This window comes from Vanessa atalanta, chromosome 13 (genome assembly GCF_905147765.1).
Source record: "Vanessa atalanta chromosome 13, ilVanAtal1.2, whole genome shotgun sequence".
Classification (NCBI taxonomy): domain Eukaryota; kingdom Metazoa; phylum Arthropoda; class Insecta; order Lepidoptera; family Nymphalidae; genus Vanessa; species Vanessa atalanta.
In genome coordinates this window covers 2,642,125-2,668,318 of record NC_061883.1, presented here as the reverse complement: position 1 = coordinate 2,668,318, position 26,194 = coordinate 2,642,125, and the positions used below count along the sequence as shown (strand labels likewise).

Below are 26,194 nucleotides of genomic sequence, written 5' to 3'. Positions count from 1 at the left end.
GAGTATTTGATATACATTTGCATGTAGGTTCGCAGAGCAAGTATTATAAAATTTATGACTTGTTACAATTTTCTCTTTTTTACTTTTATATGTTATTTCAATTTTAGTTACCACACACAAGCGGTCTAGACTTTAGAAAGTCAGGCGTTTCTCATGACCTATGACCTTATCCTAGCGGTACACGCAGAGCTATTAAAACGTACTTTTATGGAATTGACTCCAAATGTAAGTACAGTCACCAATTTTTCTGTGTTTATAGGACATATTAGGGTAGTTTTTAAGGAAATTTGAGGATTTTAATTATTAATTAGAATCATTTTTATTCTAAGGCCGCAAATATCATGTTGTCGGTAATGTGTCAAATCTGAAGTATAATTTCGAATATTAATGTACTGTGCTCCGCGTTAAATTAGGTCTACATGACCGTATTCAAACACACGATAGAAACCAAGTGCAGTAAGTAAACCTTTATAATCCTATCATACCATACTATACCAGTAAAGTTAGCCGCGTTGTTTGAATTTTATGGTTACCACTCCTCATGATCGTAACGTTTCATTTTACCTTCCTCAATAAAATAAGTGATAGGTACTAAACTAACTACCAGTAAGCTATACGTAAGTCTTTAGATAAGCTCTTTCAGATTTGTAAATATTATAAAGCTGGATATGATATTTTTTTACTTTGACAGCTCTTGCTATAATAATTAATTAATTCATATGGCAACACTCTAAGATGACGACCCCTTCTTTATACGACAGTAAATTATACACATATAAAAACTATACAATTGTACACAATATTCCGTTTTGTTCGTTTAAGTCTCTATAAATAATTAACAAGATAGTTGCTATTATCATAACTGTAAAGATTATGTCAGTCAGTCAATAAAAATATTTCACATTGTCAAAATTCTACCAAGGGTACGGATCGAAACATCTACATAAGACCTGAGAAATGGGGGCTTATTAAACTCAGCGAGAACCCAATTATCAAAGAAAAAAATGTAAACATTTTCTCTTCGATACTTGAATTAACAATAAAATGAATAAAAGCATAATCCTACTTGATTAATTAAATGTTTTATGGTATCCTCTTATGAAAGTATACTATATGGTCCATAAAAGAGTTACTAATCTATGCCTGCTCCTTGTGTTGATTGCGTTTATAAAAAGTCAAGTATTTCATTAGTTTTCTTGCATAGCCTTACTATTGAATGTTATTACATATCGTTACGACTTCGCGGAATTATGTGCGCTAGACTCGCAGTGACATAATTCTATTGAAAATGAAATATTTCCATTCCCAGATCTAACTATCTATTTAAAATCTCATAAAGCACTAACTCGTTCATTGTTTCAATACTAGTTCTTCGAACTGACATGACTTTCTTACTGTTGAGGTTGATTATAATATATATTGTTACATATTGATACGAATGATAAAATAAAAGTTTGTAAGAACCACTCATGTTCTTACAAACTTAGTTTACCGCACTTGATAACAAAACTTTATTTAAGATTACTGTACACAGGCTATTTATTTAATTATCCTCAATAAAAAGCAATTTCTAATATGAATTTACCTCAAGCGAAGCGGACATCTAGTTATAGTGTATAACATCCGCATCTGACCTTCGTTTAATCTATATGACCTTGTAATTATAACTAAAATACCTACAGACGTTTGAAATTCGTTCTATATAATATTACGTGTTTATCATGTTTGATTTAAATCGTTGTAGTTTTTTGCAAGTGCGTCTGGGTAGGCGCCAACCAGTAAAATCAAATTACGGGATTTAAAAAAAACTTACAAATCGCATATTATACTGCCAAACAGTAATGCTTAGTATTGTTGTGTTCCGACTTGAAGGGTGCGTTATTTAATGTAAGAGACGTAACATCTTAGTTCCCAGGTTGGTTAGGTTCCCAAGGCGCACCCCGAGGCGAGAACCCCCTCTAGGTGTTAGAGGCCCGCAAAGGCGGGCCGACCGTCAAAGCGTCACGGGTAGCCTGCGAAAGCGATCCTGTGGCGCCCGCCGAAAAGACGGAGAGGGTACCGCTAGTTTTTTAGAGGGTATTCCGGTGTACCGGGACGCACTCGGCAGCCAGGGCACCGGTAAGTCTCACGCCACCACCCACTTCCACGTGGCGGAAAAGAGTAACGTTTTTTACCAGTGAGAAAAAAAGGCACAAGGGGTTGTTATAAGAGATGGTGTATATTGAACTCAATGTCGGACGTTGGCGATTCATCAAAAAAAAAAACATAGGCATCGAGCCTGCACTTGTTATAATATATGGCTTACAATAAAAAATTAAAAGTATTCGTCGCTGTCGTAAGGATTTCCGCCTACTATCTTCTTAGACATTGAAACAGGTGTAATTAAAATTGTTTTATATTGTAAGCTTTATTATTAGTGTATTAGAGTTTATTATAATGTGATAAATAGTTAAGTATTCATGTCAAGGGACAGAAACATTTTTTGCCTTAAATTAGATGTGCTCGTTCTAGATTAATATTGAAATGATGTAGGTAACCTTATAAAAGTTATTTTTATTTTTATACGTATGCTATGAATGGGTTTCTTTCATCGTCACAAAGCCCCATAATTCGCATGATAGTCACGATACGAATTTCGCTATGTGGTCTTTCTACATTTCCTACACGCTTCGTGGACTATTTTATTAGAGCTAAATAACGAAACTCGAAAGATAATAAGAGCAGTTATTAACACTGTTTTTTTGTTTTTACCCTTTTTAATTGAATATTTATATGAGTAAAAAATGTAAAGAGTAACAATCTGTAAATGTCCCGCTGCTGGGCTCCCCACTCTCCATTTTGAGGAAAAAGTTTGGAGGGACATATGTCAGAATTTCATTGGAATTAGGCACATGCAGGCCGCGTACGAGATGAATTATAAACGAAAATTAAGCACATGAAAATTCAGTGATGCTTGTCTTTTAGGCTTTTAAGATGCACGCATTCTAATAAGTTTTCTGCTTGCTTATTAATTTTAAATATATAAACATTTTGAGATTTAATGGTTGTAATTTCAAATCACGACAAGCATGTTGCGGCAAACCGCAATTGTGTAACCTGACGGATTTAAATACAAATGTTTTACTGAATAGTTGTGGATCTCTCACAACAGTAGTAAGCTTAACTACTACCACAAAAGAATATGAATGTGTTACTCCGATACCATGCACGTTCTTCTTTTAATTTGTTTGAAAGTGACTGCGGAAAGTGCGATGCTGACTTGGACTGAGATTGTGACTGAATGTACACACATTGGTAAACCGAAATTCATTGGAAAACGTTTGGTATTTTTTTTTTAATAATAATAATTTATGTCTTTGCATCCTATTCTAGTATATTTTACCTCCGGCAGAAAATTGTGACCTACAAATATGATATAAATTAATAAAATATTACATTAAATATAAATTAATAAATAAATATATCAACATTTAAAATGTATGATATGTGATTCATTGATTTTATTTATACATAAAATGTATCTACGATGTATATAATTATTCTTATTGGAATAATTAACAATTATACAGTCTTTGGTTGATTTGTTTCGCTACTTACAAATTAAATTAAATCAAATAGAAAAAAAAATACCAGGAATGTCTATATTTAATTTTTTTTTTTGTTTTATTTATTCGTCAACAACAAGCTTAGTCAACAGTAACGAAGGTTATGTTACCATAAAACCGTATTGATAACTGTAAAAAAAAATAACGGAAAACCTTTGATTTTTTTTTTATTTCCATGGAATTAAACGTAAAACAAACAAACGAAGGTTGCTTTATCTATATTTAAGTGTCGTTATTGTAGCAATAAGTGATAATCAAACATTTATGCAATAATAGTCTTAGTTAGATATTATTCATGTACAAACACCTATAAACTATTTAATCTTATTTATAATATTTATTTATAAGTTATTCTTAGCAAATTGTTGTATTATTGCGATTATAATAACGGTAACATCTTGTAAATTTCCCACGGCTGGGCCTACATCTTCCTCTCCTTTTCAAGGTGAAGGTCGGAGGATACAGGTGGTAGAATCTCATCCGACTTATACTGGTTTTCTCACGATGTTTTCCTTCAGCACGAGATTATTGATAAACACAAATTAAGTACATTAAATTTCAGCGGTTCTTGGTGAGTTTGAATTCGAAATCATCTTCTTGAATTCTGATTCACGTATTCTATTCGGACCATAACTGTTCCTTTAATTACATATTTATAAAATGTCAAAACAAGTACTGAAGTGTCCACGTCCTCTTTTGCATTTAATTCTTTCGCGATATAAAAAGGTTGTTTTAAATATCCTAACGATAAAATTAATAAATTAAAAATTATTATTTTTTGCCACAAAACTGATATTATCTAAGCTTAAATACTGATGAAAACTCATGTGACTTTTGACGTCCGCCATAAAATTGATTACTAATGAAATATATCTTAAATACAGGATACGTTAAGTTTTTTTCTGTTGTGTTTATAATGTCAATGGCATGATCTCATTGCAGTGATTATTCTTTAACAAAAGAGCACGAAATCATAATATTAATAAAGTCTTTGATTTTCACAAAAATATTCCGCACAAATTTAACAGCCAAGTATATTACCTATAATTTTTAATAAAACATTTTAAATGGATAATAATATTTAGACGGTTATTTTTACCAGACATAAATGACGTAAAACCAGATCTAAAGAAACTATTTTTTAATCGAATGTATAAAAATCGTTCCAGCCAAAATTATAGTGTGAAAGCCAGTAGGACCTATGTAGAACCCGTTCCCTACATTTTGGGGTCATTCAACCCGATAATTTGCACACGAAATTGAGCGACATAAGGTTAACTTCTCACTGAGAATACTGCACTTGCATCTCTATGGTCGGCTTATTTTTTTCCGACAACTTCAACAATAATCATTACTTTTAGCCAATTGGTTCCAAATCCGCGAATTCCTCCGTCCATTAGTAAAAACTGTATAAAAAATCTGTTTGATAGTTTTTGAGTTTATCGCGTATAGACGCGACCGGAGAACTTTATTTTATGTAGTGAAGTTATACTTACTTTAATACATTGATCAATTTGTAATCAGGGCACAAAAATATACTAATTTGATAAGATAGCATATATTGCTTTTTAATTGTAGGTACACACGAGAAAGATATCCAGCGACATAACATCTAACGTGCCGTTGTTTGTGTCTATGGGCGGAGGTTCCTTTTGCACAGCTGTATAATGTAATAAAAAAAAATTAACTGTTATTTATATCACTTTATGACGTTAAAAAACGAGTTCTAGAAGTTGTTAAAAACAAATGACGATAAACGAATCTTTTGAAACGATTACGAGCTATACGCAAAGTTTGTAATATGCAAATATGTTTATTTTTAACTTGAAACCTAATTGTTTTTATTTTTATAGAAACAGACATCGAATGAAATGTTAAATTACTTTGGAATAATTATTTTTTTTATTCTAATTGATTTAATATGATCATACAAACAAACGATTTTAATTTATTCTCAGAGTTAAAATAATAAATTCGCTATGCCAGAAATCGAGAATTAGTTTCCTAAATATATGTATTTGTCTTGTTTTTTTGTGTTTGGAAAAATGTTTAAACAAATTGACAATCCCTCATTACTACGATTTGACATTTAGATGGCTTTTTATTACTTTATAATTTATTATATTTATTAAGTTATTTATTGTATATTTTAATAATTGTATAATTTTATCAGTTATTTCACAAGCATTTATGCCTTAGTAGAACTAAAGAGATCAATTCACTTCGAGTAGGTAATGTTTTGAATTAAGAACATTTACCAAAGTATATTTTTAATATTAAAGTAATATCAGCAATAGCGTTTTATTCTTCTACGCACACATACAAACTGTAATATGATATGTGTATATACACATTCACACATAATATACGGAACGAAAGATACGCTGTTTCTCTTTTAAAACTGCTTGTTTAACGAGATTTCACTTTCAGATAAAACAGATACAAGTACATACATAAAATGGAATTTATGCACTCTGTGGTCATTTAAAATGATAATCGTGTCATAGGGATTCCCCCTTTTAAATATTTATCGTTTATTATAATATATCCATAAGATAGTCACACAATCTTGTGCGTTGGTTTATACCGCAGTAACTATCTACATAATATGATCCCCTCTTATAGCGAGTGCAATCATTCTATAGGGATTTTTATAAAACTGAAGATATAAATTAGTACGATTTGAATAAACTCGTTTAATTTTATTTACGTTACAAAGTCGATTTTTTATTTATGTGTTTAGAATATATAACATTATGATCGGCCCATGGGGCATGGCAATGACTAATTATATAATTAATAAAAAATATATAACACATTGACATGGCATTGGTATTAAAATAGTTCTGGCATGATTAAAGAACAAACATCTAAACAAAAGAAAAAATCGCCTTTATAGTATTAATAAGAAGTAAAATATTGCTGAAGATTATCGAAATATTGAAAAAACAATATATGTATAAATAAACAGACAGGTATACAAGTTTTTGAGTTTATTTAAAACATACATAAAACCCAACATATGTTAGCCGTTGTTCTGGCATTTATTTCTTGTAATAAATATATATTATTTTAAATACCTACATCATATATGGCATGAATTAAATTAGTGTTGGGACTACATATATTGTACCTACAACGAGAATAACCGCCTCGTGGGAGATCCCGAGATGGACCAATTAAAAGTTTTGCTGTCTAGAAATACAGATGTGTCTGATATTTGCCTTGTCCTCTTTGCGTTCGTAAACTGTTCATATCATTGTGATGGAACTTAAATGGGGTTTTCTGCGTAAAGCCTATTTCCAAATGGAAGTAGATAAACAAACCTTAAATTTACGTATTTCATGCGGTTTTTTCTATATTTTGTGCACTAGGTACTGAGAGTTTATGATTAATATAGGTATATTAATTTATAAAACAACACTATTACACTTATCTAATTATTTCCACTTTAATTTTACTTACAAAATTCCGATAACGGTTTCATCGAAGTTCAATTTTTTTAATTGTCTTTTCTCTTGTGGTTGGAATAGTGTATACGTATCCTTATGTGTCCTTAAATATAAACGTTTTATGCTCCCCTCGCGAAGCCGGAACGGGCAGGTACTTGAGTAGTAGAAACATATAAATAAAGTTTTATATTTGTAAATAAATGTCCCTTTTAAATAATGAAAAAAAAGGTAAAAAATTACACAGTGACACATTGTAATAGCTCATAAACAATGGTTTTATGAATCATACTCCTCTATATGCAACGTGAGTAGTAGGTGTTTTGAGTGAGGACGCTGTGAGGAAAGTCGAACAAAAAGTGCGTATGTGTGAGATGCGTCACTGGTTGTATTATAGAAAGTTCACTTCTATGTGTGTGTATGTTTGGGTTTCTTTAAAAAATACTGCTTTAAATTTATTTAAGTCTTTACTGAAATTAAAGTTATTTTTTTCTTATTACCTGCCTGCGGTAAAACCTGTTCGAGACCTTAAATCTGATGTGGTATGACGTCACTACATACAATCATGTTTTGTATTTGTGGAATTTCTTGGGTAGGGACGTATTTCTAACTTTCATCCTGCGCATTTTTAGGTACACTTATGTTATATATATATAATTATCTTTTTTATTTAACTTATATATACATATATTAGTTAAATAAATAATATGTATGGAACTGTCGCATTTAAGTTGTTTCGAAAATACCTTACTTTGTATATTTATCTTAGTACCTACTGGTAGGAAAAATACGCGATTTATTTTTAAATTCCCACAAAGTCATTTTAAAATGCTATATTAAACAAATGCTATATTAAAAAAATAGTAATATTTTACAAATAAACTTTGGTGGTAAGGTCGCGTGCAAGCCCGTCTGGGTAGGTACGAATTGTCTTCCTGTTTGAAGGGTAATTGAGTACTGTAACTACATGCATTAGGGACATGATATCTTAGCCCCAAAGTTCGTGTGGCGCATTGGAAATGTATGACCTTCTTATAGCTTACCTATATAATCAGTTTTCAAAAATCATTAACTCATTTTAATTATTGAGTATCGATCAGCGATCACAAGCGATAATGCAGTAGCGATATTTAAAATTACATCGATAACAAGTAAGTAATACTTTTTTATAGCACTAGTGAGAGTATTTTTGCAATACTCTATATGTAATATCCGAAAAATACACTGCTGTGCAGATATCATATTTTATTGACTCACGTCTCTGTTAGCAGTGCTTGTCATAGATAAAATATTTTTTTTTTCTAATGTTAATCTTCTGCGCAAAAGGCATCTTCTATCGAGGAGATGGTTTATAAGATGCCCATACACATATGTACATGCTTAAGAGCAATAGAACACACTTTGCAGACACTCTGTGGAAGGCAAGGAACCATTTAAAAAATCGTTGTCTAAACATACACGCACACAACTACATATCCTTCTAAGACGAAAACAGAATGGGGCGTACCAATTTAAACTTTCAAGAACATATCTATCCATTTTAATGTCCGCTAGGTAAGGAATCGGTTGGGTATATTATATATTGTAATATATAAACAGGTGATAGGTGTATGTATAACGTGACAATAACACGTTTCGTTTGTCACGATAGTGGTCTATTTATATTTCATAATAATGTTGTTATGTCGTCCTTCAAATGACATGTTAGGAATGGTTTGTGTTTATGAATTGTAAAACCTAAAGTTTTTAATAATTATATTGTTTGCCGAAACAGTTACGTATGTTAGAAGATTATAGTAAATTGATGGCAATAATATGTTACTACTGTAAATTATTGTTGCTGGTTTTTTTAGTTATATACTACGAAATATTTTCATAAAATAACCCAACTGAATTATTCTTATGTTTAAATCGTTATGGGTTTTGGTATAAAAAAGTAGGCTCTATCCTTCCTTGAGGTTTGCTTCGTACCAAATTTAATCAAATTCAGTGGTTTGATAGTGAAAGGATAATGGATCAACGCCGTGCTATTCTTCTAGTAATCTATCTCTAGGCATACCGTCAGTATTACTTTTTTTCTTGAACATGACGTCATCTCACGTCATTTACTTTATTTTATAATTGTTGAAATACTAACTTACGAATACATAAATTTAAATTTACCTAGACAGCAAACCAATACAACTAATTTCATACCTTTTGTTCTTATGTTAGTAAACTTATGTGACTTAAGGTTGACTCATCCAGTCATCAACTTAACATTAGTAAAATAAACAAGGATATTGTCAAAAAAGTTTAAATGCAAAGTTTTAATAAGATTAAAAGAGATTATATATTAGATTTATGTCAGGGAAATTAACAAATAGTCCAAATACTTTACACGCTCAATAATCGGTTGAATAGTCGATGTTTAATTCGCAGAACTAAAAACCGTATTATTATTTTTTTAAACTGATGAGTCAACTGTAACCAATGCTTTCATGTTTATTTAAACAGCTGATAAAAGTTATTCCTTAGGTTGTTAAGCCTCATTAAAAAAAAAAAAACGTACGAGGAAAATTTTAGAAGGACGTACGTCACTTCCTATAAAAAGGATAATAAGTGGGCGGGTTTTGTTAGTTCTAACAGGAAAATGTATCCAGTCGCCGTGTATATTATTATTCTAGAAGCACGTCAAAAATTCTTCGAAACTATAGAGATGTGCATGTATGTTACATACTAATTGACACCTATTTCGACCAACCGAAAAATCCAATTAGATAGGGATGTTGATGATCATCTGTTGCTATTTTTAACACGTAAATTTTAAAGTGTAATTGAAAATATGAAAAAAAAAAACAATTATTATGTATTCAAAGTTGTGTATCCTAAGAAGGGTTTGTATATTCTTCTGAAGTAAACAAATTACAAGAGGATTATTCTTAGTCTTTAAATTCTTCAGCGCTCTTACAGAAAAATTAAAAAGAATATCCAAATATTTCAATCACTTTTAATCTATGTCTCCATTCCGTTTTAGTTAAAAAACTGGAAACAAAAATCGTAGAAAATATAATATTGCTAAATTTCTTACACCGGTTCTTCACGTAGGTCTGATTGGACAATGAATAACCAAGTAAGAATATTACTTCTATATTGAGTAATGATTTTAGTTTTCGTAGAATAGTTCATACGAAAAAACTAACTAACCTTTTTTTATAACTACCTTAAACTGCGTGTTATTACGATGACGTCCTTCACAAAATGCGTAACAATTACACAAGCAGACTGTAATCGAGGATTGTGAGAAGTTTAAGAAATTTGTAAACAGTTTTTTTTTTCTGAGAACTCAAAACTGGCATCTAACAGAATATAATGAATATTCGAAAATTAAACAAATCATAATATATTAGCCCGAAAATTTTGTTAGAATTATCAAATATATAAATCTAAATACAAATAAATCGTGAGGCGCTAATTGCCACGAGTCCTACTTCGTACATGTGCAGTTATTAGCGTGAATATGTGACGAAAACCACTGACTTTCAACGGTTCGAGATTGCATATTTAAACGGATTGATTTTAAATATTGTTCCAAAAGTTCAACACTCAAATCATCAGCGATGTTATTAACATCTATCGCATTGGAGCAGCATAGTGGAACGTGCTCCAAGAAAAGGCTTTAGCCCAAGAGTGAGACATTCCCTCAAAAAGTTATTTGTGAAAATAGAATAATATTTTATTTTTTTACAATTAATACCGCAAAGTTAAGACTGATTTAGATTTATCACAAAAAACATTAATAATAAAACATTAAAAAACAGAATGTCACTACTGCAAAAAGCTTTTAACTCAAAACTGAAGTTTAAAAATTAAACAAAAATAATAATAATTATTTATTAAAATTAAATAAAATATTAACGTAGTCTACGTCCTTTTTGTATATATATATAAAGGCTTAAATAAATGGGATACTAAATGATTAAAAAGTAAAATTGATTTTTATACGTAGCTGCGTTTTTGGAAGTGTAATGTAATAATTTTTTTATTACAATATAGTAGATCTTATTCGCACTGGTGTTACCGAACCTTAACCATTGGGTTGAAAAGGATTGGCGTTTGATTTTTATACGTTTAAAAAAGTAAGTGATGGCGTGTCCAACAAGTTTAATAATTCGTTCTGGTCGCGAATTAAATCATTCATTAAAATTCGATTCAGTACATTTTTTTCTTAGAAACTCATATCATTCGAATTGGTAGTAACTTTCACTGTAGTGGACTGATGAAAAAAAATACAAGGAAGTTTTCTATGAAACGGTTATTGACGTAAACGACACTAGTCACTTATCATGCTTAATATAGTTGTTATAACTAATAAATTATATGTGTTCTACCGCCAAAATCTATTTATAGTTATTTTATAATAGAGGTAGGCAGATTGGCACATAAAAACTGTAAGATAAGTATAGAGTTATTTAATTCGCCAACGCGTAAAATTTTGGGAGCTAAGACATTATACCCTTATGCCTGTAATTATTACACTAGCTAACTCGCGTATCAAGCTATTAAACTAATCAGTTTGCCATTTATTTATTTTAATAAAATATAAATACATTCGACACAATTTAACCGTCGAGTCGGATGTTATAAAGATTTGAAAATTGAAAACGGCATAGCGCAAACACCAAGAGTCAGCAGAGGGCTAACGACAGAAACGTCGGTCCAATCATAAGATATCTGATCCTTGGTCCGACCGACACGAACCAGTTGTAACTAAACAGATATTAAACTATATTTTGTATTAGCAAACAAGTTACCGTGCAGTCGTAGTCATAATTATTGTTTATTTTTCAACACATAAGTGACACATGGCATATTTTTAAAGCAAGCAAATTCAATGCAAATATTTAGAATACCTAACGATGTATGCTACATTTGCTATTCGTTAGCAAGTCTTTATTTGCTTATATAAGTGTGCATAAATCCTCAAGGAGTGAACTGACATCAATTATTTCATTTAAAATTAACAAATTTAAACGCAAAAAAATTTAATTTAGAATTTTAAAGTATTTGAAAGTTATTTCGTTTTTTTTTTTTTAATATTCTGTCTATTTGATTTCTAAGAACAAGCTCGAAACTCACTGCAGACACAGATGGCTGAATGTGATATCTGTCATTGACTGTAATAATTATAAGGATACACAATACCGTATCAACAAAAGTCAGCTGTCAATATTTCACGAGTGAGACGAAGTGAATTATTACAGAATCGCACTGCCGTTATATTGAGTTCCACCTATAGTATAGTTAATAACGATTTCTTTTCGAGTTTTAAAATAAGTTCATGTTTTGAGGAAGCCTGACTAAGGTTTTATAAAAACTTCTGTATAAACATCTTGATTTTTCGCGTATTTTCTTGGCATCAATTCGAATTATATTTTTTAAAGAAAAGATAGATTAAATCACCGATTCCTCTACATTCCTTACACAACTAGACGACTAAGAGAATGGGCAAAGGTAATATATGATGAATAAAATAGATTTCAGGACAAAATAAAATAGTAAGAACAACGATCACAGTGTCATATACAGCTTATCTCGTTAATAAGAATAAAATGTATAATCTCAGGTATTTTAATTCGTTCCTATAATTTTGCTGATGTAATTGTATATGTAACAGACCATAGTATATTATATGTAAATAGAATTGCGACTGATTACTAAGGAGTGGACATAATTGCTTAATAATTTTATCTGTTCTGTTGAAGACTATTTACGTCATACATTACGTCGTACCTGTGATAAAATATTGTATCAAATTTCCTTCTCTTATACGTTAAATATAACATGACATATTTTAAAAAGAACTTAGGAACAAAAATATATGTATAATCCCGCCAAAAGCACGTGAGAATACTAACGATCTTAATATAGTTCAATCGAGACGATGGCAACCCTACTTATATATGCTACTCGTTTAATTCTGTACCCACGAAGGTCTAAAGGAATCTTCCTACTGAGGTCACGCCCTCTAACAAAGGATCTAGACCGACCATTTAAACTGAATCACCTAATCGACGTCCTGTGGAAGTGAAAATTGCTGAGGTATTATATACACAACGCTTGTGCAATTTGACTTATTCAAACTTACATTATATACTAATAATAGTTTCAATAAACGTTCAACGCTTCAATCTAAATAGAATTAAAGAAAATCAAAAATATACAAAAATGGAAATAATTTTTTTTTTTGCAGATGCGTCTTATGTTAGACAAAGACCACGCGAGTTATGATTCTGATACAACTTTACTTGAATTCACAGACATTAAATACCAATATAACGTTATATTAAGTATTTAAAAAAAATCTATTAAATCAATTTCTATTTATTAATTATTAATCACGTAAATAATGACTATAAAATTTATATGCTATATGAACTTATTTGAATGTAATGTGAATGTATTACACGCAACGTTCACCTGATTGAGATAATACTTTAACCATAAGTAGTTTGGTGTTACAAAAATATTTAATGAGGCATTATAGTTAGTCATTCATACTAATTCAATGCAGATGATTCTTTCTACAATTTTAATTGCTTATCAAGGTAAACATTTTATTATCAGTTAAAATCAAACAACGCCCTGTTAACATCACATGTACACATTTTTTAAAGCAAATAAAATCTTTTAAATATTTGAATAATATGCTTTATCGTATTTCCTCAATGGAGAGTAGTTTTCCAAATAATTATTAAATGTAATTTTTCTATTAAATGAAGGTGTGAATAAAATAAATAATTTATACATGTTAATGTTTTTTATGTTACAGGTAAGTGATAACATTAATGGATTTTTCGCGGATTGCTGAAATAGTGAGTTTGGTAAATTTATATTTTAAAGACGGAAAAACAATTGCTGTATTTCTTTTGTATACATTTTAAATTATTATACAATTTAGCTATAATCTACAAGGCTTAGGGCGTGGACCCATGTCTACGGTGCGGCGCCGTTTGCTGTGCAACGGTACGGCACCGCAAATGGTCCCGTTCTCTGGGATAGGTCAAAGGAAGATTATACAAATAAAAAATTTAAAAATGGCACGATGCTGAGGAGCGGCACGGCGCCGCCACTGGCAAATGGCGTGACGCCGTGCTGCACCACGGCGTCGTGTACCGGCACCCCACTCAACACGTATACCAATATTTGGCTTGAGCTTGAAAGAACGGGACGTGCTTCCACTAGTGAAATCAAAAAGCCTAAATCTAAATCGTCCGCCATTTTATGCAAAAAATTACCGCACTATGCAACTGATAACACAATAATAGTGAGCACGTACCGGTAAACGACGCCGTGGCGCGGTACGGCGCCGCGCCATCTGTTACGGTGCCGTACCGTTGCACGGCAAACGGCGACGCACCGTAGACATGGGTCCACGTCCTTACTGTCGTAGTCAATATCAAATAGACTAAAAAATTATAAGAAGTGAATGGGGCAAGCAGAATTCTATACCTGTTATATGTCTATCCGTGTTCCGTAATGATTATTGTTTAATTTCATATTAAAAAAAAAAACAAATAAAAATATATCTTATCGTGACATTCTTTTACGTTAAAATATCAGTAAGAGTCTAGAAGTTTGTTTGACTAACAAACTACTTATATAAACGACAAGAATTTTCTATGTTTTTTCAAGGTTACTAATGTTTTGTTTTTAAGTCTTTGTTTGGTGAGCATAATATTAGCTGCGTATATATTTTTTATGCGTGTAGTGGTCATGCTAATTATTATTAATATTATGAATTCTTAACTCTTCTTTCATATTTCTGTTATAATATTAAATTGTAAAGTTTCAGCGTTAAATTTACAAAACGTATTAAATTACGAGTTGTGAGTTATTTATCTTATACTGCTATTAGTGGTTTTGTGATTTGTTAAAAAAAGAGATGAATTTTATTTTACACTTTAATAACTTTTGGTAAATACATATTAAAATCATATTTTCGTTTTTCATCAAACTATGTCTGATTATATTCATTATATATTTTACAAATTACCACTAAATAATTGCCACTAATTTATTTCATAAATTATCGTTCAACAAACAATTGATTTAATATTCCCATTAGTAAGGTTAGAACATAAAATTTTATAAATGAAACTTTGCACATACATTTATAAAGTAAATGCCAATTGAATATATGTCACATGAAAGTGTTTTGTAAAATTATCATTAGCCCTACTTTATTATTTAAAGATAGTATCGAAAATTGTTTTATTGCTCGGTCATGCATAATTATATTGTAAAGATAATTCTTATTAAGGAATATTTTTTTCAGTTGCTATTTGTAGCAAAATACTGTCAGACTCGAAAAAAACAGAATTGCAATAGCATTGATATGTTTATCAAATTTAAACTCAATAGCACTTTTTCCGAACATAAAAAAGCGCTCGTGCACTTTTTTCGAGATTGTGTCTAGGTTATTTTTTTTTATCAAACATTAAAGTGCTGTCTAAGAATACAGTACAGACGCAGTAAAAAATGAATTGACAGCCTTAAATAATGTTGGTAAAAGGTTATTTAATTATTTGTGTTGCTTTTTTCAAAAACTTTCTATAAATTGCTTGTAAAGGAAATATGTCGCAACGTATAGTGCCAAAGGTCGTTTTGTGCGAATAAATATTTTAATATTACATTAGTATAAATCATATTAGACAGCCTCTTTGGATTAGTGGCTAGCTTATAAGACCCTGAGGTTCTGGTTCCAATCCCAGGTCGGGCAGATAAGAGATATTCGGTTAGGAAAGATTCTTAGTACCACCCGGAGGCTGAAGGAAGTTATTGACGAGCTGTAGGATCATTTATAAAAACTTGAAAGGGTAGTAAAAAAAAGTATTCTTCCTTTAAAATTTTCAATAATTATTAGGGTGGTATTTAAAACTGGGTGAACATTTGTATACATAGATAACTACAATTTAAATGTATCAACATTTAAATTGTAGTTATCTAAAGAAAACGGTTTGTTTTACCTTTTTAATATCCTTTAAATAAAAAATAAAACAAACAACCATAGACTGGAAAAAGAAAATGAGTTGAAAGAAGTTGCCTATTGTGCTTGCGTAAAACATAATTGAATGGAGGCATGGATATGTCATGAGACACGGAAATCCTATGTGCTAGATAGAGATTTTAAAATATTTAAAATCTATTATAGGTATGTTTAGTTACAGCAATACCGGCTTGAATAAATAAATAATAGGACGTTATGACCGTTAATAATACATATTGTCTCATATATTGTTTATAAGACAATATTTATAAGTTAATGTCGGTAGAATCATAATAGTATCCAGCGTCAAGGCAGCCGGTGTTTGGTATGATCCATATTATAATCAACAGCAATTTCGCTTTTTTGTCAAACTTAATTTGGTGAATGATCTAAAGTTAGACAAAATGCGTGATTTGAAGGTCGTTTTATAAACAATCGCGTGCCGCAATCGCATGTTAAAAGAATCTGAATTTTTACTATGCAAAATGAAAGGCATTAGGCACGATGACTTGTAATTAATGAAATAATACAACGAATAAGATAAATTACTGCGGTGTTGATAAATAAAACTAGTGTTCGTCTAGTGGCCGAAATCCGAAAATCATCATTCTTGAAAAAATAAAATCTTAAAAATAATAGTCGTCAACATCTGCTAAACAAAAAAAACAGCCTTACAATAGTCGCATATGATGTTTGTACATCTGAAGTATTACTTCGGTAATAAGTAACATCAATTTTATATCATTTTAGAAAATTAGTTGGTGTGACAGCTAACCGAAGCACCAACATTAACATCCTGTGAATTTTCCACTGCTGGGCTAAGGCCTCCTCTCCCAATGCGTTTCAACGCCGAGTACGATATGAATTATAAACACAAATTAAGCATATGAAAATTCAGTGGTGCTTGCCTGGGTTTGAACCCGCAATAAACGGTTAAGATGCACGCGTTCTATCTATTCCAACTCGGCTCCCCTAACACCGCGCACGCTCATTGGTCCAAACAAATAACTTGCGTGTCCTTGTTACACATTTCCGTCCCTTTTCACGAAATAACTCCAAAAGATTGCAGAAAAGAAGAAGTTACAAATGAAAAATCATAGGAGAAAAACGTAGTGAACTGTTTTGTCTTTGCTTTTTTTATGTAATTATAGATTATGGTCGTAACACATTATGCTAGAATTCATACTTAAGATTTATTTTTCTCAAAACTACTTTTTATCAGCGGTTTCACAAATTATATAGCAGAGGCAGTATAACATCTATCCAAGCAAAAAGCAAGGAGGAACGGACACACTCTCGCATTTGTAATTTCAAAGATAGATGATATTGAAGTTTATGAACTTTATATGTGTGGAAGTTGATAGAAATGTTCTTTAATTGATTTACTCTATTGTTGACAATTTACAAAGTGATATAAAAACAGTTTTTTGTAATTCTATTAAATAATAAGATATACATATATATAGTTATTAATATACTATTAATTATTTCTAATTGTAAATACATTGTTGTTAAAATTAAGAGGTGCCGGTGTAGGACGCCTATCTTTATTTATGGAATAATAATAGTTTTTTTTTCGTTAATTTATAATATTATTTATGATTATGTAAAGACAATAGCCGATAACAAAATTAAAAAATATATATATTACGAATATTTCATTATGTGTATAGTCTACATTTTTTTTTATTACTAGAAAACGAGCTGTTCTATTTCGATTCTAATCAAAATAATTAAGTAGATAAAAAACTATACATCCTCCATGTATTTACTAGCATTCTTTAAATTTAAAATTTAAATACATATTTGTATTTACTTAATTAAGAAAATATGATACGTTTGTTGCCTAAACATGTATTTCAAGGTTATATCTGTGTCTACCTAAATAAAAAAACACACCTGCGTCAAAATAAACCTGATCACATTTAAAAAGTTTTAAAAGGTCTCCAAAAAGTTCTCATTTAAAAAAAAAAAAGCAATATGGTTTAAATAACAACAAGTCTCGATTCGACGTGAAGATAAATTTTTGTATAGAATATTCATGTTAAATACTGAAAATGCTCATTATATTCTTTTCTACGTTTATTTTTAAGAAAAGATAATAAGTAAATTAATTATTACTTATTATAGTTCAATAATAATAAATCTTTAAACTGTTATAAGTATACATTTCTAGTTGATGCAAAAAGATCGTATGTGAAAATAAAATATATTTATCTGTATAAAACGTACAAATCAAATTATATTTATTGAAATATACTTTAAAAGTACTCTTGATAAATATATTGAATTCCTTTTATATATTCTGTCTGCTATTTTCATAATAAATTTAAAGCTAAAGTGTAATGTAAATATTCAAGAACTAAATTAATAAATTAAACATGTTGTTATGACCTTTTCAAATTGTCTTTTCATTAACTTTTACGTGGGACCGTTTGCACCAGTATCGTAATCCATGAATGAGTAAAATATTACCGTAGCATTGACCGAAACGTCCGTGACAATGTAACGATTAGGTATTTTAGGTTACACTCTGAATATAAATTATAATAATATACGGTACTGGTGTTCTAGAATGCGGCCCGGGCGGCCCAAAAGCTTAGTAGCTATTGTTATGTTTGTAAGCGAAATTGAAGGGTAGAGCGTGTCTAGATGGAAACCATTGATAATATATGAATAGTAAACGACGGTGATGCTTTCAAATCCAAGCAAGCATTAGGTCTCGTGAGCGATAAATAAAGATATCGAGGGGGAATTGTCAGAGGCACTTATTCAATCGTACCTATATCCAATCGGCCAATTTAATAGCACGGCGTATTAGAATAAGCTTGAAGTGTTCTGTTGCCACTAGAAGTCTAGCCTAGTTGTGGTTATTGTGGCCATATATTTACTGTATACATATTTGTCTGATGGACTGGGTGGACATAGTTATCGAGTTTTGACACACTCGATTTTATTAAAAACTATAAACAAAATAATACACAAATAAACACCAAACCCGCGTCTTTTAGCAGTCAACACTCATATAAGTATTAATAGTTGTAATAAATAATTGTACAAAAACTCAAACTAATCGCTTAAATGCCATTTTCAAGTGCTAATAGAGAACAGATCATATTATATAATTATATATTACATAAAAAGAGCAAATCAATTATTTTTATTTAATATTTAAATGAATAAAAAGCTTGACAGCTTGTCTTGACAAGGCGTTGTGGTCAATTCCGGCAATGACCGACATATGGGACTTCTGGAAGCCTTTTGCTGCACCTTAATGTGAAAATTATCCAACTGCATTGTCTAATTCATCGCGAAGTTCACACAGTCAAACAGGACATGTCATTCGTTGCAGTATATAACCCTTAACTAGGTCCTTCGTGTTGTGGACAACTAGGTCAAAATGTAGGTAGGTTACATACGTAAGTATTGTATTTCCTGTCATACGAGTGCCAACACATTACGCATAAGGATTTTATTTCTTCATTTATACGAGTATGTCACTTGTTGTCGCGCGCGGCTTAGCTCGCTCGTGTTAGGTATAAAAAAGTTGCCTATGGGGTTCATACCAAAATTTCATCAAATTTGATTCACTGGTTTGGCTGTGAAAGCGTAACACACGGACAGACAGAGTTATTTCCCCTTTTATAATATTCGTATAGATTACTGAACCTATACTTTTTATAGGAGGCTTATTTACTTTGATTGAATAAAATGTACCTCAACCAAACTTTAAGTGAATTGTTAATTTCATTGTTTGTTTGAACGCGATCACTTCTAGATCTACGGTTTTATTTTTAATAAATATATAAGTACTATATATATACATTTATTAAGAAAATTAAATGAAAACATCACGCTACTGCATACAGGATAACGTTTAACGTGCAAGCAACTAGTAGAAATATGTTTTACACTTTAGATTAGGTAGGTGTAATTATTGAAACGGAGATACATTTTATGTATGGTACAATGTAACGCTGAAATCACGTCAGGTTCACAGCGGGCGTGGGCAGACACAATAACAGCTTCCATCCGGTTCACAATGAGCCGAATTGCTTGTTACTCAATCGCACTCTGACACATTATGTGGTCACCACGACATACCTTTAGTTCTAAGATTTAATACTTAAGACTTTATTTGCGTATACAATTTTATGTATGATTTATTTGAGATGAGTGATCTTAAATCCGTTTAAGCAAAACAAGCGCCTTGGTGCAAGCAGTGTACAGTTCATATCCACTCCCACCAAGAAGCTTTTTAACTTAGAGACATTTTCGGGTGTCTTACCGATGGTCCAAGATTGAGCGGTACAACCCCGATCGTGCGGCGCCCGGGATTTATGAATTTAGATGGGCCTGTTTATCGTGGCTTTTTATTATTTATTTATTTAAATAAAACGTATTTTATTAAAACTGCTTGTATTTATTTTGTTTGAGCATGTAATAATAAGTGATACATATATTTTGTTTAAATATCAGGGAACATTTTGCTATGTTCTTATTATAAAAAAAAACGATCATCATCAGCCCGCATTCGTCCACTGCTGGACCTAGGCCTCTCCAAATGCACGCCACTGTGGTCTTTCTTACAAAAAAAAAAAATCGATATTTTTGCCCAATTTCATATTCGTAATGTAAATTATTTCAGACGCTATAAAGGTAAAAAGAATAAAAAACACAAATAAGAAACAAAACATATCATACTATTTTTAACGTAAATTAGATATAAAATTCTTTATAAACATTTATGTAGGTATATCAAAGCTGTTGTTGTAAATGTCTAGTTAAACGCTCACGTGCATGAAAACACGTGTTTAAATACTAGGTTTTCTAAGCGTTGAGTCTGGGCAGTAGTTAAGTTAGATAGTATAATTAAATGATTGATGTACGTATAGCGGAATGAATAAGGAAATGAATTGTGAAATACTTATATTACAGTATATTTAGTTTTAATCATGCAAAAATGATTTTTATAAGGAATTCTTAGTCAATATCTAGCCCAGTTAACTGATGATTGTGGGTTCAAACCGAGGCAAACTCCGCTGAATTTTCATGTGCTTAATTTTTTGTTTATAATTAATCTTGTGCTCGGCGTTGAAGTAAAACATCGTAAGGAAGCCCGAAAGCTGAATCTGCGGGTTTTCCCGCGCGATATTTATAAAACTTTACCTAAGTATAACCCACAAACTGTCAAAAAGTATCCTATGTATTCCCGGGACTTAAACTATCTCCATACGACATTTTATCTAAATCGGTTCAGCGGTTTAAGCGTGACCAGGTAACAGACAGAGTTACTTTCGTATTTATAATATTATAAATTTTATGTTCTAAAATCCAAGCTAAGAATAATATTCGGTTTGGATATATAAAGTTGATATATTTTGATAACATATCTGAATAGGTATACTACTTAAATATGTAGGATATACAATTACTATGTATTTATCTTATTTTATTAATGTCGTGTTTATGTACTTAATAAAAAGCTACTTTTAAAACAAGCTACAAACTCGTAAAATCTTTATGTCCACGTTCGGTATATTGCAGTCGAATGAAAGTGCATAAATAGTATAAATCTGCAGGGTTATCATTTATGTTTTAAAATATTTTAATAACGTCTTATATTTTGAGAAGTTTACATGGCATTTTCAAAATGTCTGAAAGTTCGAAATTTGAATAAGGAATAAATATAAATGGACAACAAAGAAGGGTGACGTGTGTTTCTAAAGGTTTTAAAAATTAACCCTTAAATTAGTATTTATAGAAGTTGAAACATATATTTACAGTTTATTTACTTCTTGGCGTCATATAATTATGTTTTAATAACGTTTTTTAAAGGACGTCGAAATCAATTAAATCGATATAAGTATTAAGATTAAAAACGGGACGAAAAAGCAAAAAATCGTCTGAGTTTGTCCTACGTGTAATTAGTAATCACGTGACAGCCCTGTCCAATTGTTTATTAAAACCTAGGCTACCAAAGTTACAAAATTATTGTACCACGGTTTACTAGATACATAAAAATCTTTATAACTTCTAAGTAATATCTATGGATAGAATGAGAGCCTAAAAGAACGTATAATTTTATTGACAAATAATCGTAGCTTATTAAATTGTTCATAAATTAATATCATACATACATGTATATATAGAATATTAGTATCAAAGTAGGAATAAAGATAAACAATCCTTAGATTTACGTATTTCATGCGGTTTGCTAATAACACTATATTGTGCATTTTTATGAGTTTATCATTAATATATCTTTATTTATAATACAACACTATTATACTTGTAGTATATCCGATAATATTTTCGTCGACGTAAAACGCTATTTTTTTGCAAATCGAAAGTGAATATCATAGATATCAAGATTAAGCGCTCGACCCATGTCGTGTCAATTTGATGTGATGTGTTATTTGACTTTTCTCCTATTACGGTTGGAATAGCGTATACACACGTGTATTCATAAGCACGCACATATACATAAGAAAAATACTTTCAACAATAAAGTCGGTATATCATTAATCGCTATTTTTATTTTTACAAGATCACAAAGTAGTTTTGAATCGTTTAAATGTAAAGTTAGCAGTCCGGACAAAAATCTCTGTAGTTAGTTAGTCTCCAATAATTTAGCATTAGCAGCCCGTAAATGTCCCACTGCTGGGATAAAGGCCTCCTCTCCCTTTTTGAGGAGAAGGTTTGGAGCATATTCCACCACGCTGCTCCAAAGCGGGTTGGCGGAATACACATGTGGCAGAATTTCGTTGAAATTAGACACATGCAGGTTTCCTCACGATGTTTTCCTTCACCGCCGAGCACGAGATGAATTATAAACACAAATTAAGCACATGAAATTTCAGTGGTGCCTGCCTGGGTTTGAACCCGAAATCATCGGTTAAGATGCACGCGTTCTAACCACTGGGCCATCTCGGCTCCTCCAACCCAACCCAATAGATATTAATTAAACACAATTAAATTATTGTATACATGTAAAGGTAAAGAATACTAACTCTATGCTTTTGTATCTTAAAGTTTATTACATATTTATTATTGTATCGAGTTAAATCAAATAACAAATTTGAACATGATATAATACACTACACTACGCGGTAAAATATATGAGATAAAAGTTTTTAATAGTATCATAATTCAACAACTTCCTGCTAAAATCAGAAATAAAACTTGTATAAAAAAATTACTTTGAATTTTATCATAGCAAATTCATACAATCGTGGAAATGAATACTTAAATACAAAAATTGCTCAATAATTTATATTAACTCAGGACAATTGATTCAGAATGTAAATATAGGTTTATTAGGTTTTTTTCACAAGTGTTGTCATTACTATTTTAATTAAAACATCAAGTTTTATTAATTTACTAACAAAGCTTTTAATAATATTTATACATAATACATTTTTAATACTTCCGCTACTGCTGCCATCTACAACAAATAAATAAAATTATTGAAACTTTTTCTCACTACACGTTTCATAATCATTAAATATAGATGGCGTTGTAATCATTCTTTAATATTTTGTAAGTCGCCACTAGATGGCACTACTCGATATTACAAAATAGTGACCTTGCTTTATCGAAATCGTTCATCGACAATGTCTCACTCGTCAATTATCGTCATGAGTACGTAAATAGGAGGCTCGTCTCGACTCTTGGCAGTGATTAATGATTATCCGACACATAATATGGCTATATCTTAAAATATATATTTTTTATTTCCTTCTTTCATAAGATATATTTCATTACATTAATATTGTATACTTTTTCGAAGCACACTAACAGAATAACCTTTATAATTACTTATTTTAAGTCATTTATATCAATTGAACGTTAACCGATAAATGCGAATATAGTACTTAAAGGAGGGCATTAGCGCATTTTATTCAATAACACAAAATGGCATTATGCTTAAAAAATTTGATAGGTTATTGACCGAGGTTTTTTGCTCCTTTGAATCATAATTCATTCGAAGTAAATCTGTATATCGCATGTACTTTCATGTTAATAAAAACTTTGAAGGTAAGGATAGAAAAAAAAAACCGTAGGTATAACAGGGCTTTAAAATATTTATTAGGTACGTGTTTATAAGGGAGAATATACTGGTTTTATTATGTTTAAAGGATACAAGTCATACACGAATAAAAAACCTAAATTATATACGACAATAATTATTATACGGCTTTTTAAGTTTTATCACATCTATATTAATATTGATAATCGAGAAAAATATTTAGTCTTAATTTCGTGTTTGTCAAGTTTTTGTCTTAGAAATTCATTAGCTCATTAATAGTTGCTCGTCAGTTGTGTTTTTCCGCGAACACGTATTGTTTGACGTGATTTAATTTCACTGATTCTAAATATAACTACACTACACCAAATTAAATTCTGTTGCTATTCTTGTCAGCCTACAAAATTATTTATTAGGTTATGATTTTCCGTCGTACTAAAAATCTCTACATATTTTTATACTCTGTTAATTTTTTCAACAACCTATGATTAAGTCATTGAAACATAATAATAATACCGCTGATTTGTCGTGGAATTTCAATTTAAATAAAAAAAAATGTTAGGTTATCTTTGATTTGAGGTTATGAAAATTAAAAAAAAAATGCTTACTTACCTATATTAACTGAATTTGTGTCAGGACTAATTTTCATAGACCACCAGTTTTTATTTTTTTTGTTTAAAAAAATAGGTATTAGAAGATAAGTAATTTGTATTGAATGATGTTTTTCTTACATGTCAGTGTTTTAGTGGGTATAGTTTATGTCACACATATACATCATACAAAAATTGGCAATCATCAAAATATCGTTTGTAATATGTATTAATTTAAAAACATTCTTATCTTTTTCCGCTTATGCGGTAAAAATGCATAAATAGCAATCATTTTAGTTACATAATAATATGTATGTCAAAGTTTAGATTAAAGATTGTATGTCGTAGGAGATTCAGTACAAGTATTTTTATTTCGCCAACGCTAAATTCTAAATTTCAATTGATAATGACTTATATATAGGTATATATATTTACATGACTTTTGACGTTTAATTGAAATATTTTATACATATATAAATTGACATTTATATCTCCATAGGTTATTTATACTCAATTACAATACGTGTAGAAAGTTGGGCTTAGTAGCTATTTATTTAATATGACTACTTAACTGTATAATATTTTGAATAAAAATATGTTTTAAATTAAAAATAAAAAAAGTTGAAGAGAAATATTATTTTTATGTGTAAAAAATTTGTAGGACAGATTTATGAAACTTGCGAGAAATGCATATGAAATCAGCATCTCAACTATAAACTACTTGCAATCTTAATTTCCGATGCATTAAGCTTGAAATCGCATGTAACCGATAACGGACCGGTCTAGCGGTACCGTTTCCTACTTACAAACGCTTTTCAGCAGCGTTCAGTAAAAACTTAGATGACGTAAGCGCACGCCGCCAGCGCGTGCTCGTTCCGCCTCCCCTCGCCTCTATGTATATTTACGACTCGCGTGTCGCGACGACTAGCTTCCAGTCCTGTTCCGAACCTCGTCCTTATCACGTGCAACCCTCGCGATGACTTACCACCCCGTAATCAACATTGGTACACACACCAGTGTGACGTAAACGCGTCCGCACCTGCGTTTTCTGTCTGTGTTCTGTTCGGTTTCTCATTTTCAGTCGACAATATGGTATCGAATCGTGGCGCCCACGTGCTGGTCTGGGAACAGCCCGGGTTGGAAGATCAGAGGCCCAAAACCTATAGTGGTGAGTCAGAATGACGTCACTGGAAAGCACTAGTCGCAATCGTATTTTAGATTACGTTTTTTTTATAACATTCAGTGCTTGTCTTCTCTTGAGCTTCCGGACAGACGAATTTATGGGGACGGCGAGGAGCGTTTGAAGTTAAAATCTGGTTATTAAAACCGGATTGATATAATTTTGTTCTGATAATGGGGCTGTTTAAATGAATTGTAGCAGTTTTATAAACCACGTGAGTTAATAACATCACGCTAGGTCGTACAATACATTATATTTCAAACGCATGAACCAATTTCCCATAGTAAACCAAACAGGTGTTTAATCAATATAT

General features: G+C 30.9%; 1 protein-coding gene across 2 annotated transcripts in view; it reads left to right on the top strand.

Annotated features, from left to right (window-relative positions):
- Positions 1-26,194, top strand: part of LOC125068062 (putative inorganic phosphate cotransporter) — a 55,694-nt gene that overhangs the window by 12,001 nt on the left and 17,499 nt on the right. Inside the window, exon 1 of one of the 2 annotated variants that reach the window (XM_047677049.1) lies at positions 25,630-25,869. The exons of the other annotated variant lie outside the window; for it this stretch is intronic. Coding sequence (XP_047533005.1) covers positions 25,791-25,869 — 79 coding nt within the window. The 5' untranslated portion in view covers positions 25,630-25,790. Of the gene's footprint in view, positions 1-25,629; positions 25,870-26,194 lie in introns of those variants that run through there. 2 annotated transcript variants of the gene reach the window in all.